General features: G+C 41.7%; 1 protein-coding gene across 12 annotated transcripts in view; it reads right to left on the reverse strand.

Annotated features, from left to right (window-relative positions):
* Positions 1-22,918, reverse strand: part of LOC105478121 (FERM and PDZ domain containing 4) — a 924,449-nt gene that overhangs the window by 586,433 nt on the left and 315,098 nt on the right. For 4 of the 12 annotated variants that reach the window (XM_071089205.1, XM_024791652.2, XM_011735135.3 and 1 more), the window contains exon 1: positions 6,519-7,720. The exons of 4 other annotated variants lie outside the window; for them this stretch is intronic. In XM_071089205.1, coding sequence (XP_070945306.1) covers positions 6,519-6,559 — 41 coding nt within the window. In that variant the 5' untranslated portion in view covers positions 6,560-7,720. Of the gene's footprint in view, positions 1-6,518; positions 7,721-7,781; positions 8,337-22,918 lie in introns of those variants that run through there. 4 more of the 12 variants (XM_011735129.3, XM_071089200.1, XM_071089207.1 and 1 more) reach the window with 4 other exon arrangements.

A 22,918-nucleotide genomic window follows, 5' to 3' on the forward strand; every position in this document is an offset into this window, starting at 1 on the left:
TGGCTTTGTTTAAATAAAACTTTATTTATAAAAATGGTCATAAAGCTTTCTAAAATAAGTAAACACATCAGATAGGTTATAGTTTGCCAGCCCAGGCCCTAGGCCATGAAGTAGGACATTACCCTGAGCCACAGTTCAGTTGGGCATGTCTGGGATTAACACCAAAACTAATTCCAGACTCCACCACTGTATAGCTGAGACTGCTAACCGCTCCTGTACTAGGGAAAAGACTGGTAACTTGGATCATGAATTTCAGAAGAGACAAATATCCAGGACTCCAGTTACAGGAATCATTGTAAAATCACCACAGTCAGTATGTGATCCAATGTTGAATTAGCCAGATGGCGTGTGTTCTCCCCCACACCAGTCTCTGACCAGATAAATAGCTGTGCCAGTTCAATAGAAAAATACACTAATTCCTACATTCACTGGGAAAATTTTACCATTAATTTTATGAACTTTTGCCTACTGCTTTCTTTGAACCTAATTTTTGTCAGGTAATCATGCATTATTTTCAATTAAGCAAATCTCGTAAAACTTGTGAAGCCTATAAAAAATTACCAAAATAAAAATTAAAACCCTATAGTAAATTGTAATTGCAGGGAAATTACTTTTCATTTTCAAACTTTGGAAACATTTCTTTCACAGAAATGATTGTGTTTTCCTAGCATTCAAAAAAGGCTTTCTAAAATAAAAACTTACTGACATCTGTAAAAACCCATTTCAATATCATCATAACTTTGCTTGTTGAGCTTAAAGCAGTAAAACAGAGACTCCTTAGACACACAAGTTGATGACTTTTTAACCATCAATCATATATATATATATACACACACACACATATATATACACATATATATATAATTTCAAATGTAAAAACAGAAATAAAAGTTTATTCTCTGAGACCAAGTCCAAGAGCAGGCTATTTACTTTTAACATGTGCATTGTATTCCTTTATATTCAATAAAGAAGTACTGACACAGTAATTGTTCAGCTAAACAAATATGACAATTTGTTTGCAACAAATGTTGAATGAATTGTATATGACTTCGCTCACTAATTATTTAGTATAGACTATTTATCTTATGCCAAATTCTGTAAACCATACTTGAAAATATACTTCTGAAAGAACAGTTCTGGCAGAAAACCCTTCTCATCTCTTTGCCAAGAAAAAAAAAATGGGAATGTTAACTTTGTTATCTAAAACTAAGGCTTAGATTTCTTCAAGATAATTTTCAGAGCTTAAGTACATAATGACCTAAATTACTCAGAAGCAAGGCAGCATACTTTTGATATATGCTTTTGCTGTAAAGAACTAGAGGTAGTCTATGGTTTTTCATTACAATGCTCTCAGTCAAATTATAGGAAAGTTAGATTAAACTCAACTCCAAATTGATACAGCCTACCTCCATTCCTCTGACTACAACTAAATCCACTTATCTAGTTTTATTTCCATTTGGAAACAGATTAGTGAAGGTCATTAGCCATTAGGACCAGATGGCTCAAGTGTACTGTAAGGAAATACTAGGCATTCTCCCGTTGACTTGATTATCAGTTCATCAGCACACATTGGTTGAGGCTATACAAGTAGTATCACCCATTCTTTTTCCATCCATTTTGAACTGGATGTTTATGGAAGGCAAACATCACCCTAACAAGCAACTCTCCAGCTCCCCAAAAATATCATGTCAACTTAGTGACCAAAGAATAAGCATGCATACTTTTTCCAAGTGCAACAAATTAGTAGAACAATTATGTCCACTTCTAACGGTCAGTTTCCAATAGTTCAAGAAGTAATTTGAGATCAGAAGTTTCAATAAAGATAAGGTCTATATTAATTGGTAATGTGCATTAGTGAATTCAAGTATTTATTATAATATACTCAATTTGACATGCGTGTGCCCACATGTGTGCTGATAACGATAAAGAAGAGAAAACAGGAAAAGGCATTGTTTAACCCAGGCAGGGGTCAGTTAACTTTTTCTGTAAAGAGCCAGAGAGTAAACATTTTAGGCTTTGTGGGCCATAAGGTCTCTGTGGCATCTATTCAACTTTGCTGTTGTCAGGCAAATGCAGCCATAGATAATACCTACATGAATGGACACGTGTTCCAATAAAACTTTATTTATGGACACTGAAATTTTAATTTCATATTATTCTTTTTTTGATATTTTTGAACCATTTGAAAATAAAGAAACTATATTTTGCTCACAGGCTATGCCATAACAGTCAGCAAGCCAGATTTGGCTCATAGGCCACAATGTGCCAACTCCTGTTTTAGCCTATTCATGATGTTCTTTTCCTGCTATGATTAGCTTTCAAGATTCAAGATCATTTGATGGTAATGGTGGTAGATTTCAGGATGGTATGCTTCAACAAAGGTTTTAAACGGTCTTGAGTTTTCTTACTGAGCCAAGTGTGAAACCAGTGGTTTCAAGTTCATTCCTTAAAGATACATTTCTAGTTCACCAATAATGTACATTCTCTTACAGCTAAACTTCCATGGTTAACCTCAAATGAAATAAAAAAGACTAAAGTTGAACAGTGTATGTGTATGTAAAGGGAGAGAATGAACAGCTGGAAGGACCATAAGCAGAAAGTGAGACTTTCCAGGTCATGCATTTAAAGTACAAGTAAGTTTCACTGCAGCTGTCAGTCTGTACCAAGTTCTGACAGCAAGAAGGTAAAACTTGCTTGCCCCAGACAATGAGAGAGAGAGAGAGAGAGAGAGAGAGAGAGAGAGAGAGAGAGAGAGAGATGCTTGGAATGGAACAAAGCCTGACCTAGACGCCTTCTTCCCAGAACTGTGAGCGACTAGACTTTCACAGCTTCAAACTAGCAACCCTTGGGAAACTAGAGTTAAATATTCCTAAAACAGGAATCTAGTTCTGTTACGAAACTGTTCATCATTTCACCTCCTGACAGCCACAAAAATCAGCAGAACTTAGAAAGGACTCAGAAGATGAGCAAGTAGCATTTTTAATAAAATTCAAATCCAGAGTCTTTGGGGGTTTTTCATTGCTAGCCTCCAGAGCTCACTATTATCAGCAATATTAATACAATTACTCAGTAAAAATAGCAGATACAGGAAAACCCTGACTTTTTGCACTACTTCTTTAACTTCCCCTTTTCCCTGGAAAATATTTAATTCTGAATAAGATAAAGGTAAAAGACAGAAGTTTAGTAGTATCTAAATGGATTTGACATAAAAATCTAAGGAAACTATACATATGTATTTTATATGTTTCCTCAAATATAAGATACTTGTAAGAAAATTAGTATTCTTTACTATGACAGATATTAGTCACTGCTATATACCACAAAATAACCCATGCAACTACAAGAAAATGCAAAATAAAGCATCCCCCAAATTTACCTACTACTGTAAGAAATCATCATATCAACAGTGGGGACTCAATCATTATCATCAAGTCTACCATTTTGCTTAAAGAAAAGAAGTCAAATCAGGGACTCTATCTATGAACATATCACTCAATTTAATAACATCCCTATGAGTTTTGGATCTCAAATCATCTCCCTCAGGCAAAAGGGGCATAATCATATGTTTTTCTACTGGGCTGCATTCTTCTATAAACATTTGAAAGAGTGCATCTGCTTTACAAATAAAATAGTCAATGCAAAGAGCAGTAACAATAAAAATATATACCTGTTTTTATACTATTACTGGTTTATAAAGCAATCATCTGTAATGCTCTCATCTACAAGGATGGAAAATGATATAGAACTGTTACCAAGGAAACAGTGAAGTAAAACTGCATGTAAACTATCAAGCAGTTTAAGAACCAGAAAATTAGAAGAACGGAAAAAACCATCTTCAGATAGAACCATGACACACTGTGCCACCCACGAAGGATGCAATCAAGGGTCATAACTCTTACTGATGATGTAAAGGGTCCCAACTACTTGCCAGGAATTCTAACACTTGGCAGCAATTTGTTTTAATGGTAATGGGTTATTGAGGGGCAATGTGAATTCTGATTTTTCCCACGATTAAAAGGGCATAGAGTCTGGAAACAAATAGTTAAATGTAGACACTCTAAAAAGTCAAAATATGCAATTTATTTATTCCAGTGTCGATTAATATTCTCTTGGAATTCTCTGTAATTACACTGTCTGTACTCACAGATAGGACACTAAGCAAATATCACTTCCAAGATATGCCTTCTGAATTAACATTTAGAAACTCGAGTTTGTAGGAACCAAAGGCAAGGCCAGGACCCAGGGTAACTACATGTGTTTGACTCTAAACCAAGAGAATTTTAAGCACTCAAGTAACCATGCTGATCAAAGCTAAATCCTTTAGGAAGATTATCCATTCTGAAATCAGGAAAATCCTGCAGTATAAGCACTTTTATACTTCACCTTTGAGAAAAGAACTTGATTTCTGTAACAGTGTTTAAAACGCATACAAGACTTTCTTCCTCCCAAGGCAGAAACAAGCAACTGCAAACATGTGTTTTTACGTGCTGATGACCCTCTAAAGGTATTTCTATCTCAGCTTGGGGACCATCCTTGAGCTCACACTAAGGAAAAAGAAGAATTATATGGATGGAAGATTTCTTAATCGGCACATCAGCTCAGAACATTTGCACCTTCTGTCTTTAGAATAAACACTCTACTGGATCACATTAAGGATGGAAAGTGAAACTCACATTCATTTACTAAATTTTAAACTCTCTTTTAAATAAGATACCAGTCTCCCCACAACCTTGCTTGAGTTTTGCAAAAACTCAGATTTGTGAATATCATGTAGGCATCCTAGAATTTAGTAAAAAGAATATGAAACATCTTTTCACTGACACATGACACTGTGCTCTCCGAAGTTCCTAAGTTTAAGGACTAAACCAAGGCTCTAGATGTTTTGTTAAACTGTTTTTAGCATCTGAGGCCACCAAAAAGTGTCCTGGTTACTTTGAACTATACTATTGGTTGAACTTCCCTTTCCCTTTAGCAGTAGCTCTGTCCATCACACAGAGGGTTCCACTCAGTCTCTAAACTTGCCCACAGCTGCTTCCCAACCATGGTTCATTATTTGACAGCTGTTTAGAAACTAGCCCTAGGCAGAAGCATGCAGGAAGTTAATAGAATAGTGGTGTGAAGCAATGGCCCTCTATGAGATCAGCTTGAAAGCAAATAATTTGCCACACCACAATCATCCACTGCTTAACACATCAGTCTTCCGATCTGTAGGACAACACCTCTTCCTGAGCTGCTCTAAGACCTATCAACGGTGTATCTCCAGTCTACTTAGAGTAAGTTGCACTGGGCCTTTCTCCCTGGGGAAATCTGCTAGTGGCATGAAGACCGGCCCATATTAGTAGAAAGGGAAGGTGGAGATGGGCAGGCAGAACAAAGACTGTAGATGTCAGAGAGAATGGCAACATCCAAACATAACCTTTCTGAAGTGGTCTAAATGTAATTTAACAAAGCAAAGTCAACATACGTTTCTACCTCGGACGATTGGAAGCTGCTCATCCCTGCCTGATGCAATCAACACATCTCACTCTGACACTCAGGACTGAAGGAAAACCTGGGATTGTTCTGTCCATATTGCAAGTAAGTTTTTAAGCTACATCCTGGAAAAACCCAACTGTCTACCTCCTACGTCCTGGTGGTAGCTGCTATAAAGAGCTCCAGGGGCAGAGAAGGTTGGGCTTGGTTTTCTAAGACTGCTCCTATCGGGCTCTTCCCAGTTAATGTCACATAGCAAGAAGCACAGACCTTACTCTGTGGCTCAAATGAACACTTTGGAAGCATAAGCAGGCAGAAGACCTCGAGGAGTGCTCTGGCCAGGCAACACCTAGGCGGCCCAAGCGTGGAAATGTTCCTCCTTTATCAGTACTACGCAAAAATATCCGAATCGATGATTTAGTTTTAGCTACTGTTTTAACAACATGGCCACTTAGAAGAAAATTTCTAAATCTTTCGAGGCTTAAGAATATAGTCACACACACACACAAAGAAAAAGGCTGAAAGTCTTTCTCTTCTATCTCCATGACCTCATCATTTAGGTTACCATTGGGAGCACCTGGTCAACCTAGGCGCTAACTCTGTGGAGGTGTGGAGGTGTAATTTAGGAGTGGGGGGAAGGCGGCACTTTTGGTCTCTGCAGCTTGGAAGGCAGGCACCTAAGCTCCAAGCACTTCTGGGTTTCCCTAGCAGTAGCAATTACAACCACCTTCTCTTAGCCCTGAATGATACATGGGACCCCAAGCACCAGTGGGGCTTTTCCTTAGGGAAAACAAATGGTTGTGAATATCGGTGTGTTGGTGAGGGCATGTATGTACCTCTCTGTGTGTGGTCTACACCCGTGGCTACACAAGCCTCAGCAGCCAGTGAGAAATAAGTTGAATGTGTCAGCCCCCGGCCACTTCGTTTCAGTCTTAAGCCCCGTCGCGCTTTCCGGCTTTTGCCTCTACCCAGCCTCCCGAAAAATAAGGCACCAAGTTGCCCGCGGCAGCGGCCCTAGGTGCAAACGGAACCCGCGCAGCCCCTACCTCGAAAGCTTTGCAATCTTCACAAAGCTGAAGACATCCATGCAGGCAGCTGGGGACCCCCGAGCGCGACAACTCCGTCGCCCCTTCTCACGCCAGCAACAACAGCAGCCTCCGCAGCCCCATGGCCAAGACCTCAGTGCGCCCGGGGCTCCAGTCGCGGCGACAGCGGGTGGCGGCGGGGGCCGGAGAGAACCTGCACCTGGAGGCGGCGGCTGCTACCACCCTCCGGCCGCGAGCTGCGTGTGCATCCCCGAGCAGGACCATTGATGAGCACCCGCGGCAGGAAAACTCAATGGAGAGGGAGCCAGGCAGGGCGCAAGAGGCGGGGGCTGGGAGCGCGGCCCGGGTCTCGCGCCCCGCCCCGTGCGCTCTGGCCCCGGGTACTGCCGGGCGTCTAGAGAAAGCGAGGCCCGGGCGAGAGGCGCTGCTCTGGCTTCCCGGCCCTCGGACCCCCGTGCCCCGCGCACCAAGGAGCGCAGACAGAGCCGGGAGACGGGAGACAGCAGGCGAGCTGGGCACACGCGCACGCACCCCTCGCAGCACTGCAGCTGCCTCCCTGCCTCCTTCTCCAAGCCGAGTCCCTGCTCCTCTCCCCACCCCCACCAGCCCAGGGGGAGGGGGCACTCTCCTGTCACCCACTGCGTGTGCCTTCAGATCTGAAGGATCTGGTCTAACAGTCTATGGCACACTGGAGAACTGTGAACGCTACCCCTCCCTCCCCAAGCCGAAGGAGAACCGTGCAACCGCAGGTTGCCCAAAGCCTCGGTTTGCTCCGTAAACAAAACTAGCGATCGGAAGGAGCAGGGATGATAGAGGCTGGGTCGTTTGTCAAGGGGAAGGGAAGGGAGATGCCCGGCGCAGCGGGCTCGATTGGGGGAGCGCAGAGTTCCCACTGCTTCTCCCGAACCGCTGGGGCGAGACGTGACCACTGGGCTGGCTGGGAAGGTGTGTCTTTGGACAGCAGCACCGCGGGAGTGTCGGCCAAATAAGAACCGGAGGCATTTGCGGGTAGGGGGATGAACACAGCTGCTCCCTCCTCCAGGAGCATAGAGCAGAAGGTCCCAGGAGCCCGTGATGCAGAGGCTAATTCTAACCGGGCTAGGAATCTAAGGGAAGAGAAGGATTAGAATGGGGTCTGGCACGCAGAGCGAGCTGCTTTTGCAAACTGAGCGGTGGGAGAAGGGAACAAGGAAGAAAAAAAACAAAACAAAACCTAACAAAACCTTGCCTGAGAAGCAAAAACACAGAAACATAAACACTCACCTTAGGCAGAGTAAACTCCAAGTTGCAGCCATCTAGAACTCCTCCTAGCCTTCTCTTTTACATGATTACCTTGGATAATCAGCCCTGTTCATTAACTCAGTTCTACCTCCTGGGAAGCTCAGGCTTCATTGGGCCGCTTTTTCTTCTTCCTCTTGGAGTCTCAAGGCCTCTTGTCCACAATCCTTTAAAATTTCCCCCCAGACTGTGAAGGTCAGCTGGCCGCACTAAGTGTGTGCTCTCCCACCAGCAGCAATCACCTGGCGGCAGGGCCACTGCAAAGAACAGAGAGCACCCCCAGAAATGTTGGAAGATCCAGCCAGTGTTCCAGTCTAGCTCTCCGAGGGGATTAAGTAAGAAATGGGTTTAAAGTTCCCACACTTCTGCTCCTCTCCTGGTCTGTTGTTATATTTAAAGTCTTCAGTATTCAAGCCTAGTACTAACGCGTTTTTTTTTAAGCATTTATTTCAAAAACTGAACATAAAATAAATAGCAATCTGCAAAATCTAACTGACTTAAAACTCAGGCATAAAATTATATTTTTTTGAATACATACTTATCAATTTTCCTGCAGCTTCTTTTAAATAGGCTAGTTTAATTGCATGAACGCAGTTACTACTCAAGGATCAGAAGAGGTGGGAGGGACCTTGGCTTTTGAACTCTGTTGTTTGTAAAATAATTATAGTTTGGATCTGCACTATGCTTTATAATTTTTAAAGCATTTTTTTTTGCATTAGAGTCTCATAGCAACCCTGTCATATAAGTAAGGCAATACGTTTAGAAGAGAAATCTTTTATTTTTATGCCATAATCTATTCTCAACATACCAGACAAAAATGTGTGTGTGTGTCTGTGTGTTTTTTAACGTAGATCACATAATGTTACTTGTCTGATGTAAACTATGCAAAAGCTCTGCATTCTCATCAAGCTGAAGTTGCACTCCTGCTAGGACCAACAAGACCCTACATCCCTTATCCTTTGATCTTTCTTACCTCAACTATTACTGCCCACTTCCCTCTCCCCTTTTTCCCCCGTCCCTCCTCATCCCCCACCCCGAGGCCCCCCTCCCTCACACACACACATACACTCACTGGGCTCCAGAAATTTTGGCCTCCTTGCTGTTCTTCAAACTCTACAGGTAATCTTCCCACTTTAGGATCTTTGCAATGGTTGTTCCCTCAGCCTGTAATGCTCTTTCCAGGAATATCTGCATGGCTGACTTCTCCACCCTGTCAAATCTATGCACCAATACCACTTCCAAAAATCCCCCTCTAAAAAGCCTATTTAAAATTGCAAAAGGCTCTCACATCCTGGACTCCAAGTGCCTATTAACTGTTTTATTCTTTTTTCTTGTTTCCATAGCACTTATCACCCACTAGCACACTATATAATTTATTTTTATCTTTAGGATATCTTTCCTTTTTTTTTTTTGTTTTTGTTTTTGTTTTTGTTTTTGGTCTGAATCTCCCACTGGAGCTCCACAAGGGCTGGGATTTTTGTTTTGTTTTTGTTTTTCACTGATGGATCCCAAATGCCTAGACCACTTCCCCAGATGTAGAAGGAACTTAAGAAATATTTGTCGAATGAACAAATCGTATGCCCATTGGATTCACAGCCCAACCAAAGCTGGCCAAGCATCCCCAGTGAGTACTGATCTCTGTATGACTTCATGGCTTACGTCTGTCTCTCTCCCCACCCATCTACTTCCCCAGCATCCTTCAACCTCCTTTGGACTGACTGTTAATGATGGCAACAAAGGCCTTCTTAGATTCTCCAGTTATTTTCCCCCTTCACCTTTTCTACCTTTCCCCCAAGAGAGTGGCCACTGACACGTTCCCTCATCTCCGAGTCAACATCTGGCAGCACAAAACCAGCTCATGATTGGGAAAAGGAGATAAAAACAGTGCCTTTGGAGAATGTGTTTTGAAAAAGTTCTTCCTTCTGAGAACAGAACAGTTGGGATGCTCTTTTTAAAAGGATTACCCTATTTATCAATAATTATTCCAGATACCAAATAGCTAATTATTCAACAGTGAAAGTGACAGGAAAGAGACATTGTGTTTACTTCTAGAGAGACAGCCTCCCTTCGAGACATCTGGTCTACCTGGAACAGCTTGCTGTTGGCCTTCTCCCTGTGCCAATTTGTACACTACAGTTATGAATGGTGCAGATGCCATCTCTCCACAGCATAATAGCTACCAAGGGAAATGACTGACTTCTCCAGGTCTTTACACATCTCTCATATAGTAATTATCTAGTATGTTTTCTAATGGATTGATATTGTTTTCTAAAACAAAGAGATTCCACCCCTCCTCCTTTGTTTCTCATTAATATAGCAATGGAAAAAGCTGCTCCCTTGAAACATGCTAACACAGAGTGTTTATATCTTTAAGCCATCTTGGCAGAAGGACGGAGATTGGAGTAGTTGGTCTCTCAGCTCTGTCCCCTCTCTGTGCCAGGTGTGTGCTGCAGAGGTTAGGATAGGTTTGCCTAGCATGAACTAGATCTGCCTAAAACAAATAAAAGCCAAAAAAGTGGGATCCTGAGTACATATGTGGTTTTCTGAAGTTTTCATATTAACCTGGATAATCTCTAAGGCCCCTTCTAGATCTTGTAGGGGTTTACTAGTTGGAAACTTAATCTACTTAATTTGCTTCACTTAGGTTCAAGTGACCTTTGGTCATTTCTGAAAACCAGACACTTTCAAACACTGTTGAAAGTACTCATGAACAAAAGATTCAGGCTCACCAGATCCAGAGCAAGTCCTATAACTTCTCTGAGACTCAGTTTCCTCAGCTGTAAAATGGAAATAATACATCTTTACCTTACACAAAATGAGCACTTGAAGTTGGCACCAGTTTACAGTTGGCTACATATGAGTTGAGGCACATGAATGTTAGCTCTAGAAGGATTTCCACAGCTGTCTGCAGCCTTGGCAGTACTGGTAGGAAAAGTTTCAGCCTATAAAATGACTATTTAGGAGGCCCAACATTTGCTTGGATTAATCAGAGGTGGGCGCTTTTGCCTAAAAATCAAACACTTTGTTGCCTGGGCAGTTACTAAAGCCCTAAGCTGTAATATCTTTTATGCCCCAGGGGATTATCAGGGGGAAGTGTGAGGAACTTCTTCATCATTGTTAAGGCCTTATCTAAAGCTGGTGTTAGGAATCTGCTATTGGGCCAGATGTTCCATATAGGTTGGCAGCTGAGGGTTCTTTTGCTGCAAATTACAGTAGAGAGAGCCCCAAGCATTTCTCAGCTGGACTGTAGCATCTCGACCATCTGGTCTCAGTCCTGAAAACAGAAGTAAATAAATAACAGCAAGGTATTCATTCAATCAGCAAATATTTATGGAGTGTCTCCCATGTACCAGGCACCATTGTAGGCACTGGGAAGTAGACTAGGCAACGAGGCAAGTTTCTGCTCTCATAGAACTTATAAAGAGGAGGTAGATGATAAACAACAAAATCAGAAATTGCAGTCAACAAGAAAATAGCAGATAGCAATGTGCAGAGAATTAAAATTCTTCTGATAGAAAGGGAGTGGCTAGGTGGCTATTTGTTATTCAGTGGTTCAGGAAGACTTCTATAAGGAGGTAACATTTAAACAGATATGAAGAATCCCATGGAGGCTATAGAGGCTGCCACACAAAATTCATATGGGAGAGTATTCCATGCAAAAGGAACGGCAAGGATAAAACAAGGATGTAGTCCTTGAGGCAGGAACAATGATTGTATGTTTGAAGAATCAGAAGGCAGCCAGTGTGACTGAAGAGTAATGCATTAAATGAAGTGAGAGTGAGTGAATTTGCAGGGGCAAGAAAGGTGAGATCACATGGGGCACAGTAGGCCAGTGTCAGCTGTCTGGCTGGTATAATGAGATGGGAGGCCATGTGAGGATTTTTAGCATGGAAGTGGCCAAATCTGACTTACGTTTTGAATGACCACTCTTGAGGAAGTGAGTGTGAGGGCAGGGAAATTACTGATTTAGGAGCCTGTTGCAAGAATCCAGACAAGAGCTGGCAGCAGCTCAGAGAGGACATGACAAGGAGGTGGTGAAAAGTAGCCAGGCTTAAGATATGTTTTGAACAGGAACAGTTGATGGGTTAGATGTAAGAGGTGGGGAAAGAGAGGAATAAGGGAAAAACTCATTTATTTTTATTATTTATGAAATACCCTGGTTTGGTCAGGCATGGTGGCTCATGCCTGTAATCCCAGCAGTTTGGGAGGCTGAGGTGGGAGGATCACTTGAGCCCAGGACGTTGAGGCTGCATTGAGCTCTGATTATGCTACTGCACTCCAGCCTGGGGAACAGAGTGAGACCCTATATGAAAAAAATAAAGAGAAGAAAAGAAGTGCCCTGCTTCCCTTCCCTAGATATAGAACATACAAAAACCAGAAGGGTTTGGCTGGGTGCAGTGGCTCAGGCCTGAAATCCCAGCACTTTGGAAGGCTGACGTGGGAAAATTGCTTGTTACCAGGAGTTTGAGACCAGCCTGGGTAACATAGTGAGATCTCATCTCTAAAAAATAAAACCAAATAAAATAAAATAAAATAAAATAATTTTTAGAAACCAGAAGGGTTTTACCTCCATCTGGCTAAAGTATTCTGCCTTTCCTCCTGTTCCTTTTTTTTTTTTTTTTTTTTTTTTTTTTTTGAGACGGAGTCTCACACTCTCGCCCAGGCTGGAGTACAGTGGCACCATCTCGGCTCACTGCAAGCTCCGCCTCCCGAGTTCACACCATTCTCCTGCCTCAGCCTCCCAAGGAGCTGGGATTACAGGCACCCGCCACCACGCCTGGCTAATTTTTTGTGTTTTTAGTAGAGATGGGGGTTTCACTGTGTTAGCCAGGATGGTCTCGATCTCCTGACCTCGTGATCTGCCCGCCTCGGCCTCCCAAAGTGCTGGGATTACAGGCATGAGCCACTGCGCCCGGCTCTTCCTGTTCCTTTTAATGAACTCCAGTGCTCTGAAAGCTGACCCTCCTGTGATTCTCCTCTCTCTTGCCTGCTCAAGGCCCTTAATCTAGCACTTACTGTGTCTTTTTTCTGTATCAGTGTTTTTTTTGGTTTGTTTGTTTTTATCAAACTGTTGGACCATTCCTATGTGCATTCAAACATGATGCTTTTCTTTTTACCCTTACAATCACCCTACATTAAAACTGTTCTTGTCATTGTAACTAGGGACTCCACGTAGCTGAATACAACAGCCATTGCTCAGTCCTTATCAACACAGCTGACCATTCCCTCTTCCTTGAAACATTTTTTTCACATGTCTTTGGGGACTCCACACTCTCCTGGTTTTCTTACTTCCTTGCTGTTTGCTTCTTCTCAATATCTTTTTTGTTACTCTTCTGTCACTGTATCTCAACTTGCTAGCCTTGAAACATTGGGATGTCCCAGGGTTTGGCTACAGTTTCTTCTCTTTGAGTATCTATGCTTACTTCCTAGGTGACAACATTGAGTTTTATGATGCTTAATGTTATCTATATGCTGACAAATTCCACATTTCTATCTCTGGCCTAGATTCATCAACTCCAGACCACCCACTCAACATCTCCATCTAGTGTTTAACAGGCACCTTGAAGTTAACATAGCCTAAAACTAATTCTCATAGAGAAGACTCCTGCCTACAGTCTTTTCCATCTCTGGTAATGCCAATTTCATCCTTTTAGTTGCTTAGCTTCAAAATCCAGGGGCCACTTTTAACTTTTTTTTCCTCCTAAATCTCACCTAAAACCGATTATCAAATCATTCAGATTTACCTCCAAAATAGATCCACATTATTTATATATCCTCCCAACTCCACCACAACCACTTACATCCAAGCCTCCATTGTCTCTTTCCTGGATAATTGCAATGGCCTACTAGCTGCTCTCCCTGCTTCCCCTATTGTCCCTTCCTTTGTTACCTTTCACCTTGTGTGCATGTCTTAATATTCTATAGTCTGGGAGAGGGACTAGGAGTTGGAAAGCCAGAGAAGTTGGTTTTAAATATTATTGTTTTCATCAGTATTCAATAAAGAGATGAATCATTATTGTACATTTGTAAGTTTTGCATTTTCTAAATGTTTTTGTTCCTTTATACCTTGAAATAACCCTGTAAGTTAGAGAAAAAAGTTATTATCATCCCATTTCAGAGATGACAAAAAGTGAGACCAGAAAAGCTAAGTGATGACAATAATTCTTACTAAATATGAGGATTATTACAAGAAGCATTGTTTCCTGGGGATTCATCTAGTATCATGAGGGGAAATTTTGAATATAGACTTGTGGAATAAAAATGTCTCAAATTCTACCAATATAATTCAGTTTTTTTTTCCTCTCATATTTGATTGTCCTAAAGGAGATTCAAAAATTTAAAATGCCATATGGAGCATAAGAAAGAACAGGAAATGTCCTGTTCTCATTTCCTTCCCCTTCTGATGCAATGCACATACACAAGTGAATCTTCCTAAGGGCCAAGAGATGTATAATATTTTGAGATTCCATCTACATTGGTAATTCTGTAATCAAGAAGACTAGGTTCTACAGGAACAAATTCAATATCAGAAACTTTTACCAGTCAACTGTATATCTATAAAATACACAATGATTAGCTCAGCCCCTCAGAAGCTGACCTTTATTCAAGGTTAAGAACCACGTTTGCTATATGGGCCTTCCCCTGGGCCTTATTAGGTCACTTAACTTCCTTTCTTTCTTTATCCCCACCCTCTCTCACCCGTTTTGCTCAGGCAAAAAGTCTGCCAATGTAGGATTATAATTACGGCTTTCCCACTGAATCTCCTCTTGTCTGATGAGGTATGGAAAGGCACGAGGAGGAGGTCATTTAAAAGATTCTGCCAGTGTATAATTTTCAGACTATGAATTCTTAATGTGACATACCCTGTAACAATATTTTGAATTCTTATGCAACATTCAAAAAACCTACAAAGCCTCATATTTGTCTGAGACATATTTTAATATTTCAAACTCATTTTAAACCTCTCAGATCCAGAATCACTTTTATGCTGTCTTTCTGACATAATGTTCCTTCACCTTGGCCCCCCGACTAGACAAAAACTAATCAAATCACGTTGAATAACAGCACTTCTGCTTGATGGATAAATTGCTCTAGTCCTGAAGACTATTATGAGGGTGAACTTTAAGGAAGATGTATGTACAAAAACGGCAGACTTAAGACCAGTTATTCCAGGTTTTTGAAGTCTCATTCATAAATTAATTTATTATTTTACTTATTAATTCATTCAATTAATATTTATTGAACATCTACCATATGCCATCTACTATATACTAGGCATTGTGGAGAGGGAATCAAGATGAAGACTTGACTCCTGTCCTCAAGGGCTGTAGCAGACATTGGTGCCTACTCTTTTCATGTGGAAATGAAGTTCCTTCTCAAGACCACCTGAGAACCCACCTCCCATCCAGCATCCAGTAGTTCCCTCCTCACTGCTTCCTGTCTCTAAATGAGGTCATCAAGCCTTAAGCTATATCTATCATCTTGCAACTGTGAGGCAACAGGCATGAAAATCAAAAGTCAAGATGTTGAGAACAGTGGGGTAGAGGCCAGAGGGGCTTGGTCCTGGAAGATATTGTCAAGTCATAGAACCAACTTAGAATGTTGGCCTTCAAATTTTCATGTTATGAGATAATTAAATCTTTGTCCCCACCCCCTTACACCTCTACCTTCTCTCTCTCTCTCTTTCTCTCTCTCTCTCTCTCTCTCTCTCTCCTTCCCTCCCTCCCTCTCTCCCTTTTTCCATTTAAGCCAAATATAATCAAGTATTTTGTTACTTGCAGCTGAATGCATGCCTAATTGATGCAGGGGGTTAACAATTAGTTGTGGGAGGATAGCATAAAATTATTTCTTAAAGACCTATAAAGAGATTTAATAAGGCAACTATGTAAACAGAGTATAAGATAGATAATCATTATGATGCCCCACATTGGTATAATGCTTTGAAGTTTAGAAAGGTTTCTGCACATGTCATCTCAGGCTTTACAACAATCCTATGGGGCAGGAATTATTGTCTCCAATTTACAAATAATAATCCTGAGGTCCTAGGGAGTTAAATGATTTGTTAGAGACCACACAGCCAGAAAACTGGAAGTAGAAGTCCTCAAACACATGTATCCTAATTTCCAATTTACTGAGTTTTCAACTATAGCAGAGCTACCTCACTCAGCCCAATGTCCATCGGCCTCAGCAAACTGTGAGAGGTGGAGATAAGAGGATGGGTAGCCATGAAGGTTGTTCAAAGGAGGGAGCTATATGGGGCTGGGACACAGGAGAAGTCTCCCGAAGAAGGAGAGCTGATATAGTTTGGATGTGTTCCCACCCAAATCTAATCTTGAATTGTAGTTCTCATAATCCTGTGTCATGGGAGGGACCTGGTGGGAGGTGATTGAATCATGGGGGCAGTTAACCCCATGCTGTTCTCATGATAGTGAATTCTCATGAGATCTGATGGTCTTATAAGGGGCTTTCCCCCCATTTGCTTGGCACTTCTCTCTCCTTCTGCCTTGTGAAGAGGGATTGTTTGCTTCCCCCTCTGCCATGATTGTAAGATTCCTGAGGCCTCCCCAACCATGAAGAATTGTGAGTCAATTAAATCTCTTTTCTTTATAAATTACCCAGTCTTGGGTATTTCTTCATAGCTGCATGAGAATGGACTAATACAGTAAATTGTTACCACAGATAGGAGGGTGCTGCTATAAAGATACCCAAAAATGTGGAAGCGATTTTGGAACTGGGTAACAGGCAGAGATTGGAACAGTTTGGAGGGCTCAGAAGAAGACAGGAAGATGTAGGAAAGTTTGGAACCTCCTAGAAACTTGTTGAATGGCTTTGACCAAAATGCTGATAGTGATATGGACAATGAAGTCCAGGCTGAGGTAGTCTCTGATGGAGATGAGGAACTTGTTGGGAGCTGGAATAAAGGTGACTCTTGCTATGCTATAGCAAATAAACTGGCAGCATTTTGCCCCTGTCCTAGGGATCTGTGGAACTTTGACACTGAGAGAGATGATTTAGGGTATCTGGCAGAAGAAATTTCTAAGCGGCAAGGAATTCAAGAGGTGACTTGGGTGCTCTCAAAAGCTTTCAGTTTCACGCATTCACAAACACATAATTTGGAATTAGAATTTATGTTTAAAAGGGAAGCAGAGCATTTGTAGCCTGACAATGTGATAGAAAATTTGCAGCCTGACAACGTGATATAAAAAGCAAAACCTATTTTCTGCAGAGAAATTCAAGCCCACTGCAGAAATTTACATAAGTAATGAGGAGCCAAATGTTAATCACCAAAACAATGGGGAAACTGTCTCCAGGGCATGTTAGAGACCTTCATGGTAGCTTCTTCCATAACAGGTCCAAAGGCCTAGGAGGGAAAAATGGTTTTGTGGGTAGGGTCCCAGGCCCCTCTGCTCTGTGCAGCCTCAGGACATGGCACCCTGCATCCCAGCTGTTTCAGCTCCAGCCATGGCTAAAAGGGGTCAAGGTATAGCTCAGGCCATTACTTCAGAGGTTGCAAGCTCCAAGCCTTGGCAGCTTACACATGGTGCTGAGCCTGTGGGTGCACAGAAGTCAAAAACTGAGGTTTGGGAGCTTCTACCCAGATTTCAGAGTATGTATGGAAATGCCAGAATGTCCAGGCAGAAGCTTGCTTCATGGGCAGAGCCATCATGGGGAACCTCTGCTATAGCTGTGCGGAAGGGAAATGTGGGGCTGGAGCTGTGAGAAGAGGGCCACCGTCCTCCAGAACCCAGAATGGTAGATCCACCGACAGTTTGCACTGTGCACCTGGAAATGCCACAGACACTCAATGCCAACCTGTGGAAACAGCTGGGAGGGGGCTGTGCCCTGCAAAGCCACAGGGGTGGAGCTGCCCAAGGCCTTGTGAGCCCACATCTTGCATTGACATGACCTGGATATGAGACATGGCATCAAAGGAGATCATTTTGGAACTTTAAGGTTTAATGACTGACTGCTCTATTGGATTTCAGACTTGCATGGTGCCTGTAACCCCTTTGTTTTGGTCAATTTATCCCATTTAGAATGACTGTATATATCCAATGCCTGTACCTACATTGTATCTAGGAAGTAACTAACTTGTTTTTTATTTTACAGGCTTATAGGTAGAAGGGACTTGCCTTGTCTCAGATGAAATTTTGGACTTGGATTCTTGGGTTAATGCTGGAGTGAGCTAAGACTTTGGAGGACTGTTGGAAAGGCATGATTGTGTTTTGAAATGTGAGGATATGAGATTTGGGAGGGGCTAGGGGCAGAATGATATGGTTTGACTGTGTCCCCATACAAATCTCATCTTGAATTGTAATTCTCATATTCCCCACATGTGATGGGAGGGACCCAGTGGGAGGTAATTGAATCATGGCAGCAGTTACCCCATGCTGTTCTTGTAATAGTGAGTTCTCATGAGATCTGATGGTCTTTTAAGGGTTTTTCCCCCTTTACTTGGCACTTCTCTCTCCTGCTGTCTTGTGAAGAAGGATGTGTTTGCTTCCCCCTTCTGCCATGATTATAAGTTTTCTGAGGCCTTCTCAGTCATGTGGAACTGTGAGTCAATTAAACCTCTTTTTTAATATATATAAATTACCCAGTCTCAGGTATTTTTTCATAGCAGCATGAGAACGAACTAATACAGGAGACCTAATGGATGGGTGGGAATTCAGAAAGAAAGACCATTCCAGACAAAGCGAATGTTGTGAAGATGAAAACAGGAAGATAAAAACAGGAATGAACACGTATTTCAACTGGAGTACATTCCCTGAGTTGGAGAGAAACTAAGGATATAAGGGACAAATGAATTCTGACATCAGGTATTCAATTTCACACCATGGACCTATCATTTTAGTAGGCAATGGAGTTCAATTAGCAACTCCAGAACAAAGACTTGTAGGGGCAGTTACAATAGGAAATTGAGCTTTATTAATAGAGCAATGGGTGGATAAAGGAGAGGAAGAGAACCTGGAGCCAGAAACCAGTAAGGGGATATTTTCAGTGGTCAACCAGGTGAGAGAATGTATGCCGATGATGCAAACTAGGGCTGGGGCATCTAAAACAGAAAAGCCATGATGGAATTAGGATGGTTGGCTAGGCTTGTCTATTGAGTATGAGAGATAGTAATGGAAGGGAGAAACCAAATTAGACTTCAAGGAATTCAGTAAAAGCAGCAGGTTTAGGGGAATGACAAGGATGACTGGTCTACTTGTTCCTTAGTACCCTAGGAAGAATGCTGATTTAATTAAATCAAACTCCCTCCCCTGCTCAGAACCACTCAGGGGGGCTCTTTTGTGAGGCATCAGTCCAGTCTGCCTATGATGTGAGACCTCTCTCTCACCCTTCCTGCAGTCACTACCAAAACTTCAGATCCATCCTTAGCTGTGTGCCTGGCTTTGTAAGACACTAAAATCTACCTCTCATAAGTTATCTCTCAGAGCAGGAAGATGGAGGGAGATTCATGATCCCTTTCTTCCCAAGGAACCAGCTTTGTCTCCAACCAAGAAATGTAGTATTCTCTTCTCCATGGCTTTTTGCTATTACTATTATCTATTCATTCTGGCTTTCCTTGGGATTCTTGCCATCAATCGGCAGACAGATGTCCTTCTCTATGGTTCTTCCTGTTTCTTGCTGTGTCACTGGCTAGTGACAAGCTGTGGCTAAGTTGTCAGCTCCCTAATTACAGGACAGTCTAATTACAGACATGTTATACTTGCAAGGTATTATTACTGAGGCTCTGTCTGCCATAGCCTAGAAGTAATCAAGCAAAATGTTATCTCAATTGTTATGGGACTGATATATGGAGTGATGTAAATTCTCTCATGCATTCTTGGTCTTGGGGACGCCCTTGGACTCTCGGGATGGGTTAACTGGGTGGATCTTGTTGAATGGGCTAGAATAAAACGGAAGGTAAGATGAGAGAAAGCTGAGGGAATAGGAGCATGGGGAATACAGAAGAGTCACTAAACTAGATTCTTCAGGGCCATTCAGTGAGCAGGGCAGAGCTTTCTGTCCCCCTAATCTCATTCAATCCTTACCCTCTTCAACGTAGGAGAAGGGAATTTTTGCATTTGCCAAAGCTAACATTTGAACTCTTGTTACAAGGGACTGTCAATGTTAGCAAGTCCAAAGTTGATCTTATAGTTGTTCTATTCTGAAGAAACCAAAGGATGTAAATCTATTCCTGTGGAGGACCTTACCCTGTCTGGAGGGATGTATTGGATCCCTTCCAGAACATAGCTGGGAAAGACAGCCTCTACCCACCTGACCCCAGTGTGCTTGCCAAAAAGGCTCCAGATAAGGACCAGGGATAAAAAAAAAAATTCAGAGGAAAGAGGAAAGAGGAAAAAGGAGAGGAAAACTCCCAATTGCCCATCAGAGGCTGACTGTCAGGATGGAAAGATTGCTTGGTGAGAAAAGGAATGTTGGGCATCATTTTCTGGGTTTCTTGTATATTTGAGAACAGCCAATAATAAGATTCTTTTTCTTGTAATACCTCCAGAAACCCTTCCAGATGTGGTTTCATTTCAGTTTTTTAAAACATAAGGAGTGTCCTTCTAATTCCAGGGGACTTATATCTCAGGATGTCCAGGTTCCAGGAGACTATTCCAGAAAATTACCACAACCTACATTGGCTCACGAACGAAAGCTACATCAGAGCTTTATCAGAGTGTGTTGACACAGCAGAGGAGAATTTTGGACTCTCAGTATGGAATTATTGGAAGAGCTGAAAGCTTTTAGAAAGCTTATGGGGCCCCAAGCATTTTCTCAAGATTGCCATGGCATCACTTGCACAGTGAATTAAGAACCCAGTCAGTGGGACTGCTCTCACAGGGCACTGTATCTCAACGGAAATGAGGATGAAAAGGTTCCCAGCTGATCTGCATGCTAGGAAACGTACTATGCAACGAAGACATTAAATGAGCAGTGGGACTGGCAGTAGAGCACATTCCTGGATTTACTCATTCTTTCATTCAATAAATATATATTGAGCATTTATTAAATGGTAGAATTGTACATTGTACAAGTTGCTGTGGCTACCATGGTGAGCCACACAGGTGTAACTTCTAGCAATTTTACACTCCAGGGGCACTCCACTTTGGAGCTCTGCCACCTTCCCCTCATTATATCAAGCATATTAAAATGCATACTCATCACACATTAAATATACTTTGTTGCTATTAATATTTGAAAGATTTTTAATAAAATCCATAATTTTGAATTTTGTTATGAATCAAATATTTAGTTTGCTCTTGTGATTTGATTCATATACATCTACTTAAGAATAGAGTTTCATTCACTTGATTGCCATATTGTAATATCATTAAGTTTTGTAAACATTTAATTACACATTAATTACTTTTAATTTTACAGCTTATTTTCATATTTTGGAGGCCAATATCTGTTTTCCTCAGGTCTCAAATTATGAAATAGGCCCTTCAAAATCTCAAAGGCCCTTGATATTTGGTCTGCCACATGTTAGGGAATAAAGAAACCCCAATGGGTCCTCCCATTGTAGAACCTACCTTCTAGTGTGCGAGAAAAAAAATACTTATTTAGTTATCTAATAGTGTACATATTTTTAACTTTTATAAGAGCTAATAAAAAAATGTACAGAATGTTCTGTTAGCAATTAACTGAGGACCAAACCTTGTCTTACAAGGAACATGGTGTTAGGGGAAGTTTTGCTAAGTAAGTGATAAACTGTGAGCACTGAAAGATAAGTGGAAATTAAGGGAAGAGGAATTGGGTCAGGAAGATCATTCCAGAAAGGGAGATTAGTATGTGTAAAGTCCCTAGGAAAGAAAGGGTCATGGGATGTACCAGGAACTGGATTGCAAGCAATATAGGGGAGAGTGGTAGCTGATGAGGTCAAAGAGGAGGTTAGAGGGCCCACAGGCCACTGGAAAGATATCATGTATATCTTAAGTGCAATGGGAAATCATTGGAGTTTCCTTTCAGAATAGCAGTGACACGTTTGCTCCTGTGATTCCCAGGGGTGGGAGACCAAGGTGGGAGCATAGAGAATGAAGAAAAGCACAAACCAAGAATTGATTCCACTGCTTTAACCGAAGTAGCACTGACACAACACCCCATCAGAGGAGTGTTTTTACCCAAGAAGTTTAGAAGGTTGTCACAACAAGTAAGAAGGGTTGCTACTGGACTCTAATAGGTAGAGACCAGGGATGCTATGAAACACCCAACAATATACAAGATAGCCCCACAACAAAGAATGATCTACTCAATTGTCAATAGTGTTGATGTTGAGAAACCTTGCTATAGAACAGTGCTATAGACTCAACAACAATGTGTGTTGAGAAACCTCATCAGACCTAGAAGTCGAAAATGTAGTTCTTTCTTTTCGAGCAATGGAGAGAGATGCTAGAGTGCAAGGAACAAATGGAAGGAACCCAGAAGAAAATCAAGGCCAGGTGCAGTGGCTCATGCCTGTAATCTCAGAATTTTGGGAGGCCAAGGTGGGTGGATGACTTGAGCCCAGGAGTTCAAGACCAGCTTGCCAACATGATGAAACCCCGTCTCTACTAAAAATATAAAAATTAGCCAGGCATACTGGCACACGCCTGTAATCCCAGCTATTTGGGAGGCTGAGGCAGGAAGATGGCTTGAACCCGGGAGGCAGAGGTTGGAGCTGAGATCACACCACTGTAATCCAGCCTGGGTGACAGAGCAAGTGAGACTCCATCTAAAAAACAATACAAAAAAAAAAGAGAGATAAGAAAATCAAGCTATGACTCAATTATGCTCTCTGGGTACATTACAGAAAGAGTTGGAAACCTGGGCTAAACTGTAAGAACTAAGGTGGTCGGGTCCTCAGCCAGCATAAAGGGAGGTCCTTCTTATACAGTTGTGCAGAATGTACATTGCACAATTTTGTAGGGCACCATTCACATGTTAATTATACATATGTATATTTGCTCAGAAAATTTTCTCAAACATAGCAATGAAGTGCTTTAGGAAAGTAAATCTTTTTCTATTTTTCATTAAAATGTTATATGAGCTACTTAGCATTAACATGATATTAAAATTTTTGATAGTTAACTATAGGCCCATATATACTTGTATTTGAACACCTGGCCCCTGGTGGCCTTGTTCCATGTCAG

The sequence above is a fragment of the Macaca nemestrina genome, chromosome X (genome assembly GCF_043159975.1).
Source record: "Macaca nemestrina isolate mMacNem1 chromosome X, mMacNem.hap1, whole genome shotgun sequence".
Lineage (NCBI taxonomy): Eukaryota > Metazoa > Chordata > Mammalia > Primates > Cercopithecidae > Macaca > Macaca nemestrina.